At 33.2% G+C, this 18,656-nt stretch overlaps 3 protein-coding genes across 5 annotated transcripts in view; 2 read left to right on the top strand and 1 right to left on the bottom strand.

Moving 5' to 3' along the window:
* LOC133527942 (meckelin-like) overlaps window positions 1–18,656 on the bottom strand; it is a 96,275-nt gene that overhangs the window by 17,721 nt on the left and 59,898 nt on the right. The gene's annotated exons all lie outside the window — the stretch shown is intronic.
* On the top strand, window positions 1,020–10,356 carry LOC133527930 (transforming growth factor beta activator LRRC32-like). Of its 2 annotated transcripts, none has more exons than XM_061865127.1 (3): window positions 1,020–1,664; window positions 4,798–4,840; window positions 5,948–10,356. In XM_061865127.1, exons 2-3 carry the CDS (start codon window positions 4,825–4,827, stop codon window positions 9,241–9,243), a joined length of 3,312 nt encoding a protein of 1,103 aa, XP_061721111.1. In that variant the 5' UTR covers window positions 1,020–1,664; window positions 4,798–4,824; the 3' UTR covers window positions 9,244–10,356. The 2 variants fall into 2 exon arrangements, with proteins under 2 accessions (XP_061721111.1, XP_061721112.1); XM_061865128.1 differs by lacking the exon at window positions 1,020–1,664 and adding an exon at window positions 4,431–4,646.
* On the top strand, window positions 11,394–18,221 carry LOC133527675 (chaoptin-like). Of its 2 annotated transcripts, none has more exons than XM_061864791.1 (3): window positions 11,394–11,628; window positions 12,617–12,659; window positions 14,684–18,221. In XM_061864791.1, the coding sequence occupies exons 2-3, from the start codon at window positions 12,644–12,646 to the stop codon at window positions 18,025–18,027; spliced, it is 3,360 nt and encodes a 1,119-aa protein (XP_061720775.1). In that variant the 5' UTR covers window positions 11,394–11,628; window positions 12,617–12,643; the 3' UTR covers window positions 18,028–18,221. The 2 variants fall into 2 exon arrangements, with proteins under 2 accessions (XP_061720775.1, XP_061720773.1); XM_061864789.1 differs by having other exon boundaries at window positions 11,394–11,632.

The following is an 18,656-nucleotide window of genomic DNA, read 5'->3' as shown; positions in this document are numbered from 1 at the left end:
TTTTAAACTTATTACACAGGGTTGATCTTTGCTGATGATAAATATGATAACTAAAACGATGTAACAATGATAAGATTTATTGAAATTCAATACCATGCCTGCTTAATGAACATAACACCGTTAGGTACCGAGAAACTTTGTATAAGTTGAAATTAAGGAGGAGTCTCACTGATGCGTTTTAGCACCTAACGTAGTTATCACACTGATGTGAATTGGCATGCAACATACAGACAGGTGCCCCTAGTGTAAATTTTCGATTTCGTAACGTACGCGTTTGTGTTAAGTCTCAATTCGTATGGGTTTTTGAGTTTCAAAAACGTGCCGGTTGGCGCGCTGTGTCTAAATCCCATACAAAATGAGACTTAACGCAAACGCGTATGTCACGTCACGCTATCGAATAAATTTACACTAGGGGGTAAGGTTGTCCGTCGCGGTTCAACGCAGCAAGATTGGTGGGCAGCTTTGCGTTGGGAGCGATGCAGGGTGGGTTAATCGAATAGATAAGCAGCAACGACGTGGTCAGACTTGTGGCTTTAGGGAGTTTACCACGTGATCGCGTCCATACAAAAACCGAAAACGTTTTTCCACTTCGAACTACTACCAACTCCGAACTAATCCCAACAAGGCCTAGTTTACCCTCTGGGTTGGAAGGTCAGATGGCAGTCGCTTTCGTAAAACTAGTGCCTTCGCCATATCTTGGGATTAATTGTCAAGCGGACTCCAGGCTCCCATGAGCCGTGGCAAAATGCCGGGACAACGCGAGGAAGAAGATAATTTTGTAGTAAAAATTAGCTTTATAGGTTTTGCTTTTTTTCAAAAATTGCAAAACTTTTTTTAAACCTCATGAGACCCAGAACCAATAATTTATTTTTTAATTTGGAACCCTTAGTTACATAATAAAAGTTCAAAATAGATTTTGGAATATGTACAAAAATTTGTACTCAGGGTCTTAGGAGGTAAGCGAATCCTATAAGTGATTCTTCTTATTAAGTGAGTACCTAATTTAAAGTGCTAGAGCGTGTGGTGTGGACGATAACCCAAGAATTTCATATCGTGCTACCCACTCCGGCTTAATGCTGCTGTGTTAGAAAAATAAATAGTTTCTGTTCTATATTCGACTATAATTAAAAGTATTAATCGAAAATATGCATCCATAAATAAAAAGAGAATTAATGAATTAAAAATGTGTAGTTTTAAAATGTACACTTAGTACAAAACTACAAACTAGGTTGTGTTGTTTATCATAAACGCATTAATGGAACCGTAGCTTAAGCTGATAGGCTGCCCATACAGGCATCCTGTCAGCAAAACTGATAAATGCAAAGCTTGAACTTATTTTATCAGGGTTCCGTACACTAATAATATTTATAAGGCTATTTGTAAAGAAAAATGATTATAATCACCTCATCATTAGAAAAGAAGGTATCATACGCCCGAAGGCGTAAAGTTACATCTTAAGAAATATCAATATGTTGTTAAGCACTTGTTTTTCATAAATCATTGTAAAGAGTAATTTAATAACCGTTAATGTAAAATGGTTTACTTTATTTTGTCGTGTGTCCCTAATTCAAATATCATAGTTGCGATAATTTTGTCCTTACATTGCAACGTCCATAGAAACGGATCGCTCGTGTCAGAATACGGATATAAATAAAATAACACGGGTAAGTAAATAAATTATGATTTCAAATCAAGATATAAATATTAAGAGGCTGTCAACACCCAATGTCCTTGAAATTGATGTTACTTAAACAGTTTTTTAAGAAAGACTATTTGTTTTAGTCTAGTAAGAAAAATATATGTTCATACTCGTATTAATTATATTTCAAAGACCGTGGTTGTACTCGATACATGATTGAACGAAATCGGCTCGATAGAAAATAATTGCAAAGATTGGTCTTAAAATCACAATTAAACGGTTTTATGTCTTTGTTTTGACTTATGGGTCTGCAATTAAAATCACAATTTAAAAACATTTATATCTAAACCGCTGTTGTGTAAAATATTACACTAATAATCCACTTATTTTATTTAAATATTTTTCTTATTATTCCCTTGCCCAGGGACAGTAACATGCGACAGTGCTATCTCATTTACTCCGATACAAATAGACAGTGTGCGCGCTTTAGGTATTGACAGCCTCTTAAGATTGGGCGTAAAGCTGGTATTTTTTTGTAACTTACTCTCAATAACTCTAAAAATATACTTCTGTTATTTTTTCCCCCGCAGCTATAACAAGCTATTTTATTGTAATACTAAAATTATACAGGATAACGATATACAATTGAATATAAATGAAAATTAAACATTTTTTCGTCTTTTTATTCTGTTGCGCAAACTTTTAATATTTTCTTGTTGGTAGACTATGAAATCTGTGTGTTTTTTTTTTCATGGAATTTGAATAAGTATACAATTAAAAAACAACCGTTAGCCCGCTCTATAACATAAAAAGAAATATCGAATATTATCGCCAGTTAAACAATACTTAATCGATTTCAGTATTACAGTATTATCTTAATGATTTCATGAAAAAAAAATGTTTTATAACCTATCTAGTCCCTTAAATAAGGCCTGTGTCATTGGTTTTAGACGACACTATATTTAATAATAGGTACATAGATTTATACAAATAGGCATATACACAGAAAATGTCTCTCCACGTTTTTTATATTATTACGCAATTGTTATAATATAAAGTTGTGTTAATAATTTTAAAATAAATTTCATTTCATTTATTTCCTTGCTTTATTTGTACAATAGGTATAGATGATGGTCCCCGCCAGGAACAGATGGGAATAGGCACTGCATACAAATCAATTCCATTTGGTCCCGCCTCATGTGTGGCGGCGGTCACGTGGGGCGGGGAAAGGGGGTCATCCATTAATTACATCACACGTTTAGGGGGAGGGGGGAGGGGGTCAAGAAAATTTGACATGATGTGTTGTGACAAGGGTAGGGGGAGTCACAAACTTTGTGACGTCACTTTGTGACAAGGGTATTTATTAAAAAAAAAATTCGCTGTTCAGTTAAATAACGAGTTTTTAGAACGATAATCGTTTTATGCGATTAATTTTCTTTCCTAGTCGGTTTTGTGTTATACTTACTAATATTTATTTTGTCCAAAATAGTTTGATAAAATATTTTAAAAAATGTGAAAAATGTGACGTCACACCAGGGGGGGGAGGGGTTTGCCAAATGTGACCAAGTGTGACAAGGAAGGGGGAGGGTTCAAAAAACCTAGAAATTCGTGTGATGTAATTAATGGATAACCCCTAGATGAGTATACACCAATAAATATTTAAGTATATTTCACTATACCACATGATAGTCCATACAAAAAAGGAAAACGTTTTTCTACTTCTATAGGACATTGTGAAAAGAGGGGGGTAAGTGAAATACTGCACGAGAGTCTATATTTACGACAGCCGCAGGCTGGAGTGAATTAATGATTCGAGTAACAATATTCTTACCGCCGGAGTTACACACAATGTCTTTCATCACACTTGCGAAGAAAAAACAAAATTTTAAGAGTAATAATTATTAAATACGGTGACATTTGAAACATTCGTTCTCCATATTGTCATTCTTTGACAGGTTAGGCATCGAAGGCATAGACCTATCCGACGTTCAGCCACATTTTCTGCCGAAATGAAATTACATAAACAAATACCGTTATTTCGCTAGGATCGCAAAGCTATTCTTCCCTCTTGATACGATGCAGATTTCTAAGGGGAGGTAAATTCATTATAAAATAAGAACTATACTTTACGAATTATGAGTTCTTGTTGTTTATAAACTTAAATAGATATATTAAATTTAAATATTAGATAAGGTAAAAAAACTGACCAAACACTCCAGTGGCGGAGGCCATATTCAAACGTCTTCAGCTTACGCGGCTAACCCCCAGGGGGCGTAGACAAGATGTCAATCGTTAACGCTCCGTAGCGAGCGAAACGCGACTGTCTCTGTCGCACTAATATGGAAGAGTGATAGAGAGAGAGAGAACTACGCTACGAAGCGTGAACGATTAGCATGTTATAAACTGATATAAATGTCATATACTAAGAAAAAGTGACCAAGGCCTCCAGTGCCCCAGACTGGAATCGAACCAGCGTCCTCTGCTATCGCGGCAGGTGCCTGAGCCACTCGGTCACCGGGGTCACGGCGGCATCGGTCGAATTTTTCCAAGTATATGCATTTCTTACCGAAGGCTTACGGCGCCCCCTAGCTATCCCTAAAGTAGAACAGTATGGTTCATACCTTCTAACTGGATCAACTCAGGTGATACCGTGCTGGCGAGAGAGATGGCGCTGCCAATCAATACTCTTAGAAGTATTAGAACAAATTAAAATATTTTCAGAAAATATTTTAATTTGTTTGTGTAGCATCTTGTCTATACGCACCCAGGACCTCTAGGCTAGGTACCCCGTCACCATGGTGTCAGTGGTAGGAATAGGTAAAAAATAAATATGACATCTATTTCAATTTATAATTTATATAAAGCTTTCATGGGGCATGTTACAATAATAATAATAATATTCCTCTCTCTGCAGCCCTGACCACCGGCAGCTTGGGCCCCGCCCCGCTGCCGTCGGCACCCTAGGTTAGGTTTTTTATAATGTGTTTATATGTTTTTGTATTGTTTTGTAAGTGTTTTTATCTTTGACTTTTATATTCATATTGTAGAAAACCTAAACTAAGACCCAAAATAAATAAAGGAAAATAATAATAATAATTTATATAAAGCAGTGCGAAGAAATACAAACTAAATCAAATAATTTGATGTCTCTTTTCCAGATCAAGCCGCTGATAGTATGAGATACGATGTATTCGATTCTGTGTAAGTAAAAGACCTTAAAAATCTTGCTCTTGCGAATATGATGGTAGTATTACGTAATTAAATGACTAGGCACTTTACGAGCCGCAAGAATAGGTAATTGGAAATAATTATAAAATAAGTGATATTTTTTGTGCAATGGATATAGGTATCATGTTTCTAGTATTATAATGTACCTATACCAGAGGTTACCAAATGGCGGACCGCGATCCGGATCTGGACCGCCGACCTATTTTATTTTCTTGCTTATTTAATTACTGGACCCCTGAAGAAACTTATTGGAGACCCCTGATCTATATACGTACCAGGTATGCTTAGCGATAATAATTATAAATTGCTAATATTATGCACATACCTATTGCAAATGTTTTTCTGTATGTTTTTTTATGAATCATATCTTTATTATTTTATTAGCTACCTTTTTTTAGGTAGTTTAATGAGCACCTAAAAAAGTCCTACTTCATTACTTACTATTGGTTTAGCAAGTCTGGAGGCTTAGCCAAAATGACAATCGTTTGCGCTACGCTCTCTCTTTTATTCTTCCATGTTAGAGATAGAGAGTCAGATAGCGTTTCGTTATCGTAGCGCAAACGATTTGTCATCTTGGCTAGGCTCCCAGACATGTTACCCGCGCCATGCGTTTGTCGATATTAAACTAAGCTCTAGTTTTTCAAGTATGTATACATTTTCCCAGATTTCGCTTTTTACTACGTTAAACAAAAGTATCGTTATGCTTAAATCAAAATAATATATAATTTTGTAAAATAAAAAAGTTTTTACCTACGTGAAATATTTGTAAGATTCCCGCATATATCATAATCTGTACGAGTAATTAATTTAAACAATTTTCTGTAAATATATCATTCTAATATATAATGTAATATTATGTAACAATCTTACACAAATTGATTTATTTATTATAATAAAAAAGTCACGTTATTACAATATATTGTTTTAAAAATTTAAGCAAACTGACATTGTTCCGAAATACCCATTAATATCAATCTGTGTTCCTTAAAATCAATTTATATACCTAAGTCAACTCAAAACTAAAAAATTGATTTTTATAAAAAGTAATTTATCCTACATACTTAGTTATTTATGTTTCAGATAAGTTGGTGATAGCGTCTTTACTAGCAGAGTGCTGCTCGCAATCGTTGTACCCTGAGAATGATGGCTGCACCCAAGTATATGATGACATGACTGATCCTAACGAGTGCATACACACGGTATATTGTACTAATCTAGTTCGGGTTATGTTAGCTCGTCACGATGAATGCAGCAATTTTGTACATAGCAATCGACATGGTAGCGATTTCGATCCCATGAACGTATATTATCGATGTAATGATAACGATGTCATAGTTCCCAGATTCGATGATTATGATTACGTAGTTATATATTCGTTAGATTTAAGTACTAATATGTATGCATCAGTTCCTACCATAAAATCGTTGCCTAATCTGGCAATATTGAAAATAACCAGATCTTTACTGTCCAAGGCGAAACTGTCAAACGAAAATGATCTGCCAAAGCTTACAGCTATTGACTATTCAGAAAACGTAATAAGCAGTTTCGAAGTTGTTCCTGGAGAACACGAATTTAAATCGCTGAAGAAACTAAATTTATCACATAATTCTTTAAATAATATCCTAGATGGCACTTTTGAATTATTTCCGAATATAGAATCATTGGATCTATCGCACAATTATTTTGTTGCAATTGACATCATGTTCTTTGAAGGTATAAAAAAACTTTTGCATTTAAATATGTCTAACAACAGAATTGCTTACATAGATTCTTCTTTACAAAGAATGCGATATTTGGTTACATTGGACCTTAGCTATAATTTTATAGAAACAGTAGCAGCGAAGGATTTTGCTAAGTTAGTGAACATACAGGAAATTAAACTTGATTCTAATAAAATTCATACTATAGAAAAACATGTATTTGATAATACGGTATCATTGACTACAGTTGACCTACAAGATAATGCTGTGGTTAGTATTGATCAAGACATATTTATCAATGCCACTAAGTTAAGAAGTATTTATCTTTCCAGAAATAATTTAAAATTTTTGCCAAAAAATGCATTTAAAGGAAAAACTATATTTGATTTTACGATCGAAGGTAACCAACTAGAAGGACCTCTAGAGAGAGGTTTATTTGAAGGACTTGGCATGGTTAAAGAATTAGATTTAAGTGGCCAACGCCTAACTTCTATAGAAAATTACGCCTTTGCCGGACTTCAAACTTTAGAAACCTTGTTACTAAATAACAATTACGTGGAGTTATTAAGAAATTATGCATTTAAAGGTTTACAAAATTTGAATTGTTTAGATTTATCTTATAATAAAATCAACACACTGGATAATGTTACCGAGGACCTCATTAGTTTGCAAGTATTAACATTACATCATAATAAAATAGCACACATCTCAAGTAACAATTTTATTTCATTAGGATCTTTACAGTTACTTGATTTATCTCATAATAACATATCGTACTTGGGATTTAATTATTATCGATCGTTACAAAGTTTATTTAATTTTAAAATATCAGATAATCCTCTCTGCGGCACGATAGTCGAGAAAACGTTTGACGGTTTAAGCTCTTTACCAAGTCTTGATATTTCTGGGACTTTAATAACTACAGTTAATAATGGCTCTTTTGTGGGTATGACTTTATTAAAAGAATTAAATATTTCACATAGTAACATAACTGAACTACAATACAATTCACTGTCCTACGTTGGAAATATTCGAACAATTGATCTTTCAAATAATCGACTATCTGTTTTCGATGTTAATACAACTGACTTAAGAAATCTTGACACTTTATTGTTGAATAATAATATGTTACATGTAATTTCTCAAACAGTATTTACAGGACTGAGCCTGCTAAGAATTGTTGATTTATCGTATAATAACATTCGTACCATTCATGGAGAAACTTTTCAAAAGGATATACTGAATTTAGATTTGTCTTTTAATCCAGAATTGGAATTTGATGTATCTTTACTTAAAAAAACTGTAAATTTAGCAAAACTTTTTATTTCGGGAACAAAACCCGTGTCAATGTTAGTTACATTTGAAAATGTAAAGGGTTTACTTATAACTACATTAGAAATGACTCATTTAAACATCCAGAACATAAGTAGTTTAATGTTATTTAATCTACAACGTTTAGAAACCTTAGTATTAAGCAATAATGCGGTTTCCGCGCTCAATATTGGTGCTCTATCTAATTTGAGGTCCCTTAAACAGTTGGACCTAAGTTATAATAACTTGAATTACATTCAGCCTGGAACTTTCAAAGACAACACCTATTTGAAGGTATTAAACATTTCCCACAATAAGTTATTGGAAATTACTCACGGGATATTTCAGGGTCTTTTGAATGTCGAAGTTATAGATTTATCGTTTAATAAGATTAAAGATTTACACCGATCTAGATTCTACGATGTTGAGCATTTGGATACTCTTATAGTAGATAACAATGAAATTGAGTTTATTTCCGATGATGAGTTCTTGGGGAGTAGTTTATCTAAACTCAGCATAGGAGGAAATCCACTACCCTGCAAGATTTTGTACAAATTCAAAAGAAGTAGTTTGCATGTCAGAATTACTGCTATAAATATTGACGAAACAAAAGACAACTTAAAAGGGGTTACATGTAATAAAGACGGTTATAATTTTGATTCAAATGTGATTCCGGAAACTGTTGAGCATAACAAATTGCTATTTGATATAAGGAACATATTATTTAACGTTTCGAAAGGGCAAATTTTCAAAGAACCTATTGAAGCTAAGTACGTACATAATGATTCTTCATATTTAGAAAGTATAACAAATCAACAACAAAAATTTAATCAGCACAGTTTGGAAATAATAAATTCTATTAAAAACTTATCTTCTATTAATAATCTGACTTCAATTATTAATAGTAACACAAACATACTGTTAGGAAAAATATTGCGAGTGTTGACTGCAAAAGAATCCATGACAACAAGCAAACCTATAATTGTAATTAAAGAAAATGCTACTTCGGGTAGTCTGATTTCCTACATTAACAAAATCAAGCAAGACTTGGAAGACACTTTAGCTGTTGAAAGACAAAACGTTTTACAGTTGGATGATAAAATTAATAAGATTAATTCAAAAATAGATTTTTCAATGACAACGAAGACTCCTACGCACGAGAAATTGTTTAGAACTAAAGACGAAGACAAGCAAAAGTCGTCTGTTTTTACCGAGGTCTGTGTGGGTTTGATTTTGGTAATTTTGATTTGTTTTATTTTGTATAAAATATACAAATCGGAACTATATCTACCCAGAGGCCGGTCGCGCACCAGTACGAGTAGCAGACGGAATATAGCAGAGTCTATGGAAAGTGCGCAATTATAAACAAACAAACACAACTTTTGTATTTAGCTAAGATGCAGAGTAATATACGAGTACATATATGTCACCGTAAGATTGTGCACCCGTTAGTTTACAATCTAACGTAGGTCAGGTTAGATTGTGAAATTCCTACCGTCAGTTTATAATTTAACTAGTGAGATTGATATATATATATATCAATTATTATTTAGAATAAGTTTTATAATTATAATGATTATAATGTGGCTTCCGGGCGTTGTTAGAGCATATACAGAGGGAGTGTGTGGGAGTTCAATAAGAGAATCTGAAATGCCTGTATTTAGGAAACATTTATTGGACTTTTTAGAACAAAGTGCTTTTTAATCTTTTAATGAATATTTTGACCATATGCCGCAAAGTTATTAAATTTAGTATAATGTAGTATACATTAGATTAATTTTATTTATGAATATAAGATTTCTATGCCTGTTAGCTGGCTGAATACACTGTTCTTTGAAATGTATTTGATAACATCCACTTAACTGTATTCTAACAATTAAATGATTTGATTGATTGATTGAGTGTCTCTTTTTTATGCTACATACGAGTATATCACCAAAAATGTAAGAGATTAAGTTAATTTTGAGATTGTCCGATTGGTAAAATTAATCTAGTTTTGTATTTAATTTAAATAAAATAAAATAAACTTTAAGTGTTAACTTGTAAGGTTTACCACTTTTCGACTCTATTTGTCAAGTAATAAAGTCGAAAAGTGGTAAACCACTTTCTTGGCTGACTGTACCAGTTCGCCTGACGATATCGGCCTGTCAGTTATTCGCAAAAGCTGACAATCGCGAATAACTGACAGGCCGATATCGTCCGGCGAACTGGTAGTTAGTGGGCCTCTTTACCCTTCGCGCCTACCTTTTCCAAATTTGACGTTTTTTTTCTACTGACGGAAATGACTTGAGACTCAAAATTTGTTACAACACTGTCACTTAATGTCGCTTAAACTAATTGTCCGACTTGTTTAGACGTAAATAACAATAAAGATCAAATATGTGGACATTTTATTAAATCAAGAACTTAATAAATTCCGACTAGTTTATTTGTTGTCATTCTTTGTAGTAAGTATAATAAATGGCTTTTTAAAATATAGTTTATTTTTTTTTGGCTACAACCCATTAAATGTGAGCTCGGACTTCGGACTCGGATTCGAAACCTTATCAACTTATCACACTCATGTGAATTCACACGTCGCTCCGGTGTATGAGCGTAACATCGCTATGCGCGTATATAGCGATGTCCCGCTCGCACACCGGAGCGACGTGCGAACCCGCATCCAGTGTAGATAATCGTTTTTGTTCGTTTAATTTTCTTTCCTAATCAGTTTTGAGTTATAAAATTACCAATATTTCTTTCACCAAAAATATTTTGATAAAATATTACCTAATGATATGTGCTTTGATACTAAATTATATTTGTCGATTTCGTTGAAAACCAGAGGTTTGCCAAATGTGACTAAATGGGCAAGGAGAGGGAGAGGGGTTAAAAAATTTAGAAATTCGTGTGATGTTATTAATGGATGACCCCCTAGCCTAAAGAAGCAACATTAGGACATTTGCTAACATGACCCAGTTTTTAGGTTTTGTTATTCTTGATTTCTAAAGATAGCTTGTCACTTAATAGGGGGTATTACCTACTGTAATGTTCTGCTACCAGAGTGCAGCACTAGCTCATATTGTAAACCATTGATTAACTTATACATACTATGCCTTAATCATCAAGCATCATGCATCAAGGTGGTTTGTTTACAGATAGTCTACCGCGAAACGTGAAAATCGAAATTTCGATATCTGTCTCTCTATCGCTCGAATATAGAGAGGTAGTAATAGAGAGGTAGATAACACTGAATCTAGTATGACTGGATCAGGCATGAACGGTGGGGGGAAATGACCGAACGGGATAGTCTTGTGTATCTTTCAGTAGGAGTAGCAAAGAAAGCGCTATTATTGGTTGTCCTTGTTATTCCCCACCGTACATTTTAGTATGGTTTATGGTGGGCAACAAATAACCCGACCAAATTACGTAAGTTCCTAACAGGAATGTTAAAACGTGTTTTTAATTTTGTCGCATTGCGTATGTTCTGCCTCATCTATCACATCTATAGGATCCTACCATCTATGATGATCTATGTAGATAGGTAACGAAATTTCGATTTGTGAGTCTCCCGGTAAGCCCTATTTTTGTGTTAGTACTAGTAGCGTCCTCTATGCAGAGTTTTGCGTAATATTCTCTATAGGTAACTGTTTGTGTTAAATGGTTTTGCTTATCTGCTCATGAGCCCCTAATTCGAATACAATAATTGCGATAGTTCTGTGCTTACATTGCAACATACCACTCGTGTCAGTATATGGAACAATAATACGGGTAGGTAAGTAAAAACAATTGCATTTTACGTCTTAAATTAGACCAATTAAATTCCTGATAAACTAATATAAAAACTCAACTATAGTCGAAATCATTCCTATATATTTCTACATCTGTAAAAATCATCACAAAGCACAAAAATGAATATATTATGTCGCTTTTTAGGGCTCGGTAGTCAACTACACTTATAATTTTACCATGTCTGTCTGTCCGACTTCGGTTAGCTCAATAATAATTTCAAACATGAGATTTGAATTAAACCTGAGTCAAATCTCGTTCGAGTTTAGAACTAAAAAATCGGTCCAGAGCATGTCGGGCCATGCTCAGTGTAGGGTTTCGTAGTTACCATTCTGTCAGAACAGGCCAAACGAGGGTTATTAATTAGTATGTATCATGTACATTACAAGCATAAAGGATTTTTGCAATAACTCAAAAACGGCTGAACCGATCATGGTTGCTATAGTTTTTATTGAAAGTATTTATCAAGCTTTATTTCACGATTTTTTTTCATATTTTTTGGACCTATGTTTTAAAAGTTAGAGTGCCCCCCCCCCCCCACATATTTTATTCTTTCGGAGAGATTATTTCCTAAAATATTAACTTTATCAAGAAATGGTTTTTGAAGACCCTTATTCATTTTACAAGACCTATCCAAAAACTCATAATTTTGTATGGGAGGTACCATCATCTTTTTTAAGTTTTTATTTTACCGTCCTATTGCCATGCATGCTTTATGTATCCATGCCAAATTGCAGCTTTCTAGCAGTAACGATCACGGAGCGAAGCCGCGGACGGACGGACAGACGGACATGGCGAAACTATAAGGGTTTCTAGGTGACTACAAAACCCTAAAAACTTAATCCGAGATTTCAGTCAATATACATACTTATTTACATTATCCTTAAATTTCGGATTACTATTAGAAAATTTAATACACTCGTTGTTAAACATTCCGTTATTATTATTAAACGATATGTTATTTTTTCAGCTGCAGTAACAGATAATATGAACAAAGATGAACTTGATACCGTGTAAGTATCATTATTCTTTTGCATCAATATTATTAATTCGCCTTTAGCTTATTGCGATTCTATTTGATGTAAGTACTTTTTCCTACCCCTTTATGTATTACCATACTTTATTTGAATATTTATAATATGTAAGGTAGAAGTACTAGTGCTCGACGCTGCACTAGTACTCGACATGGGCACTTTATGTCAAAGTGACAAGTATTAAGTTCGAATACAGAAAAATCTTCGTCGTTCAAATTTAACCTACCTATATTTCCATGAAATAAAGTGCCCATGTCGGTGACTAGTGCAGCGTCGAGCACTAGTACTTCTACCTTACTTTGAAGGTAGATTTTTTGCTTTCAATTTTGGTTCTTCTCTCTTTATTATTAAGTTTTTAACACGTTACTGGAATCTACATTAAATTTAAACATTTTCACGCCTCTTTCCCTGTCTACTTTCTGATGCTAAGCAAGCCAGTTTGCTTCAATAATTTCGTTACCGTAAAGCGCCAATTACATCCACACTCCGATATCGTGTTTACTCAAAACACTCGATAAATACTCGTATTACTAAGCTGCACTTACGACATTTTATTAAGGGTTTTTAAAGATAACTCAAAAATGGCTTAACCGATCATGTTTAAAGTATTTTTTAATACTAAATACTACGGCTGATCTCCCGATATTTTTTCCTAACTTTTTGAAGTTTGGTTAGAAATTTCAAGTGATAAACATTATTTCGGCCTTTAGTTACCGGTTTCTTCAAAAGTATTCAATTTAGCAAAAAAAAAAATTAGAAACATTAAAGTTATTTTTAAAGACCCATTTAATGACAACACCCAGGCTGGTAACACCCTGGTAGTTTCTGATTTTTGGAGTACCCCCCTTAAAAATATATCTTACAATTTTGAATACTTAATCCAGTAGTAGCTTACAAAATACCCCCATGATTCAAATTTATATGCCATTTTCAGCACTCTAAATAGTTTATACCCACCAATTTGGGTATAAACGAGAAAATACTGCTAAATTGAGTAAATACTGAGTATTTACTTATAGTATTTACTCACTACCCATCTCTACTCATATAATATCGATCTAACTTTACTTTAAGAAGTTCGTTTGATCATCAATTACGTGTTGGACTTGTGGCCATAAATTGTAGTCGACTACTGGATATATAGTGTATAAGTATATAGTTGGGTGGTTTTACGGTATCATTCTTCATACGTGCTTGTCTGATAACATTTCTGACGTTGTTCAACTACGTTCATAAACCTTTAAGGACCTGGAGGCTTACCGCGAAAATCGAAGTTCGTCAATTGCGGGCATTTTTCTCTGTCACTCTAATTACGCCTTAGTAAGAGTAAAAGAGAAAGATCCCCGCAATTTGCGAATTTCGATTTTCCCGGTAGGCCCCCAGTTCCACAATGTCCAAATAAAATCCCGAATAAGCTACCTGCCACTTACCTGACGAATAAAGTTTTCGTTGGCGTTCCACAATCTTCAAATAAGCTTAACTGAATAGAAAACGTGCAAAGATTAGCGGGAAATTTTGTCATTTATTTGTTTATTAGCTATCTAACACTTTAATTGGATATTGTGAAACAGGCCCTTAATCTTTTAATCACAGTCAACAGCATTCATGTAGTAATAGTACATTACGATACAAGTGCGAAAAATAGGAAATTCGAAACGAGTGGCGATAACTTAAAACACGTCTGAAGGGAGTGTTTTAAATCGGCACGAGTTGCGAATTACCTATTCGTACAGGTATTGTACAACGTTTATATGTTCTATACAGTAACGTAATATGCTAATTTTCGCACTAGTGCGGTAAAGTAGCACCATATATACTGTAAATTTTTTAAATAGCATTCAGGTCATTTTACGATACCACAATATACACCTCATTAGTATATGTACACTGATTACTCTGTTAAAATTATCCAGTTTTTTCTTACTTGCGTTAGTTAAATTAAATAATCTTATTTTAAGAGAAATTAGTTCAATTAACTAACTGAGCCGTTTGATGTGTTTCAGATAAACTGGTGATAGTGTGCGTGATAGCCGAGTGCTACTCGCAATCAGTGATCCCGTTGCATGATGGATGCACCCAACCGTATGATGATACCACCAATCCCAACGAGTGCACTCATACGATGTATTGTCGTAGTTACGTATCTACAATACCCAGTGTATACGACGAACAATGTCACAATTTTGTTTATGATGTAAATGGTAATGAACATAACCCTATCAGCATTGTATTAAAGTATGAATATAATGAACAATTTGTTCCTAGTTTTCGTGATACTACTGATAGGGATATAATATATTCATTAGATATAAGTGACAATAATGAAGATTTCGCATTCATGCCTACTTTCGAGCATATGCCCAATTTGGCTATATTAAAAATTTCAAGATGTTCACTGGTTAATGCGAAGCTTTCGAATGGAAACGATCTTCCTGCGCTCAAATATGTAGACTTTTCAGAAAACAACATAAATAATATCCAAATAATACCCGGTGAAAATGAATACAAAACGCTAGAGAAATTGAATATATCATATAATTATTTAGTTACTATACCAGAAGCCGTTTTCGATTCATTTCCAAATATAGAATCGCTTGATTTGTCTCATAATTATATCTATACACTAGACATAATGTCTTTTGAAGGTTTGAGAAAACTTTTGCACTTGAATCTCTCGTACAATCGACTAGCCAAAATTGATTCATCGCTTTTGAGATTTTATAACTTGATATCACTAGATCTAGGCCATAATAATATACAAGTAATAAAATCGAGTGATTTTGGAAAATTGGTTAATTTAAAGACTATACAACTTGATTCAAATGAAATTAATACAATTGAAAAGAACGTGTTTGACAACATGGCATCATTGACAAGTATCGACCTACGAAACAATTACTTAGAAAGTATTGACAGAGACATGTTTGTAAATGTCTCAAAATTAACGACTGTCTATCTTTCTAGAAACAAATTAAAAATCTTACCTAAAAATTTGTTCCAGGGTAAAGTATTATTTAATTTCACTATAGAAGGCAATGAATTAGCAGGGCCACTTGAAAGAGGTTCTTTTGATGGATTTGCTATGGTAACGGAACTGGATATAAGTGGCCAACATTTAACCTCTGTAGAAAATTACGCATTTGCTGGTCTTCAAAATTTAAAAACATTATTATTGAACAATAATGACCTAGAATCATTAAGTAATTATTCCTTTAAAGGTTTACACTATTTGAATTGCTTGGATTTGTCATATAATAAAATACAAAAACTAGATATTGTAACCGAAGACCTCACAGGTCTACAAATATTAACACTGCATCACAATAAATTAACATATATTTCGAGTAATAATTTCATAGCATTGGGATCGTTGCAGTTACTTGATTTATCTCATAACAACATATCACATTTAGGATCTAACTCATTCCGTTATTTGCAAAGTTTGCTAAATTTCAAAATTTCTGACAATCCCCTCTACGGTTCGATAGAAGAGAAAACTTTTGACGGCTTAAGCTCTTTACCAAGTCTTGATATTTCTGGAACATTGATAACTGCTATTAATAATGGCTCATTTATGGGTATGTCTCTTTTGAGGGAACTAAATGTTTCACATAGTAACATTAGTGAACTACAATATAATTCTTTGTCTTACGCGAACAATATTCGAACAATTGATCTGTCATATAATCTACTGAGTGTATTCGACGTAAATACAACTGACTTAAGATATCTTAAAACATTAATGCTGAATAATAATATGTTACAAACCATTTCACAAACGTTATTTAATGGACTAAGCATTCTAAGTACGATTATTTTGTCGCATAATCACATCCGCACGATACACAAAGAAGCGTTTTACTCTTTACAAGATATTCGTAATTTGGATTTATCATATAACCTGGAATTAGAATTTGATGTATCGTTAGTAGAAAAAGCTCAAAATCTAGCAAACCTTTTTCTCTCGGGAACAAAAGCCCAGGTGACTTTTGACAAGGTAAATGATATGCCTCTGACTAAGTTAGAAATGGCTTACTCAAGTATACAAAATATAAGCCAGTTAAAATTATATAAACTGCAACGTTTAGAAACTTTAGTCTTAAGCAACAACGTCGTTTCAAAGCTGGAAATTGGTGCCTTATCTAATTTGACATCACTTAGACAGCTAGACCTCAGTTATAACAAGTTATATTACATTCAACCAGGAGCCTTCAAAGACAATACCTATTTGAAACTATTAAACATTTCTCACAATATGATATTGGAAATTAATTACGGAATTTTCCGAGGTCTTCTTTACGTAGAAGTTATAGATTTGTCATATAATAAGATAAAAAGTTTACATCGATCAAGATTTTATGATATTGAACATTTGAATACTCTTATAGTAGATAATAATGAAATTGACTTCATTTCCGACGACGAGTTCGTAGGAACAGGTCTGTCTAAACTCAGCATAGGAGGTAATCCGCTGCCTTGTGAGATATTAGTTAATATAGAGAAAAAGAGCTATGAGATTAGTATAACGTCTATTAGTAATGATTTGACCAAAGAAAATGTAAACGGAGTTACGTGTAACAAAGGTGGCTATAATAACAAATTTAAACCTACCTCGGCGCCAGTTGAACATGACAAATTACTCCTCGACATAAGAAATATATTATATAATGTGTCTCAAGAGCAAACATTCAAAGAACAAGGCGGAATTATAAACCATGAGTCATTACTTACCAATTTAACTCAGCAACAACTTACTCTGATTCAAAATTTGTCTTCAGTAAGTAATTTGACTCTGGATTTAGTTAATCTGAATAATAATACTAATTTGCTTTTGGAAAAACTAAACGAAGACAGCATAAACTTGACTTCGGCCTTAGTTAATGCAAACAGCAATACAAACTTACTTTTAGGGAGATTATTGCGTGTGTTAACATCAAAAGGCTCCATATCCAAAACGACTATGGAACCAATAAGTGTGGATAAAGAAAATGCCACATCAGATCATTTAATCCCTTATATAAACAAAATTAAACAAAGCTTAGAAGAGACTATAGCTGTAGAGAAACAGAACGTAATTCATGACCTTAACAGTAAAATAGAGAAGCTAAATTCTCGAATGGATTCAATTTCAGCTGTAAAACCTATTCACGAAAAGTTACTTGGAACAAATGAAGACAGGCAAAAAACTTCTATGTTCACAGAGGTTTGTGTTGGATTGATTTTGGCAATTCTAGTAGGTTTTATTTTATTTAAAGTTTATAAATCTAGGTTGTATGTACCCAGTGCCCGGTCACTTACGAGTAGTACTCGGAACATTGCTGAATCTATGGAAAGTGCGCACTTGTAAAATAAATATACAATATGTAAAATGTTAATTTAATGTTTAATCATAATTATATGTACCACCAACCACACTCTTAACTAAAATTTTCAAAACTTTATTGATAAAAACATAAGGTTCATTGTTGCTGATAGTACCTACATTTAGATTTCTCAAATTTTATTATTCTGAAATTGTATGAAAATAGAGTGAATCCAGAATTTCTTGTTTTTATTTTTCCCTGTTCAGAAATAGTTACTTTAACTTAAACAAAATTTATTTGATTGTTTAACACCTTGGTCTTATTGCTTTTTTACCGTTGATGATTCAATAATATAATGTTATAATGTAATATTCACCCTTTAGTAAAAAAAAGTATGGGACTGAATTTATTATTTTATTTATATTTATTTAGTTATTTTAACAGCAGCAAAAGCAAAAAGGGTAAGAAAGGTCGAAGGCATAAAAATGACTAAAGTCTATTTTTTGGCATTAGAAAGAAGGTAACCGATGTTGACGTGTCTTTTTATTAAAAACACTTTTGAAAAATAAATCACGGCAAATTTGTAACAATTAAAAATCATTTACGATCACTGACATTCTTTTGCTTTCATAAATAATAGTATTCAATAAAACGACATGTCAAGATTGTTTAC

This window comes from Cydia pomonella, chromosome 18 (genome assembly GCF_033807575.1).
Source record: "Cydia pomonella isolate Wapato2018A chromosome 18, ilCydPomo1, whole genome shotgun sequence".
Lineage (NCBI taxonomy): Eukaryota > Metazoa > Arthropoda > Insecta > Lepidoptera > Tortricidae > Cydia > Cydia pomonella.
Note: the sequence above shows the minus strand (reverse complement) of the source record. Positions and strands in the feature narration are given on the sequence as shown.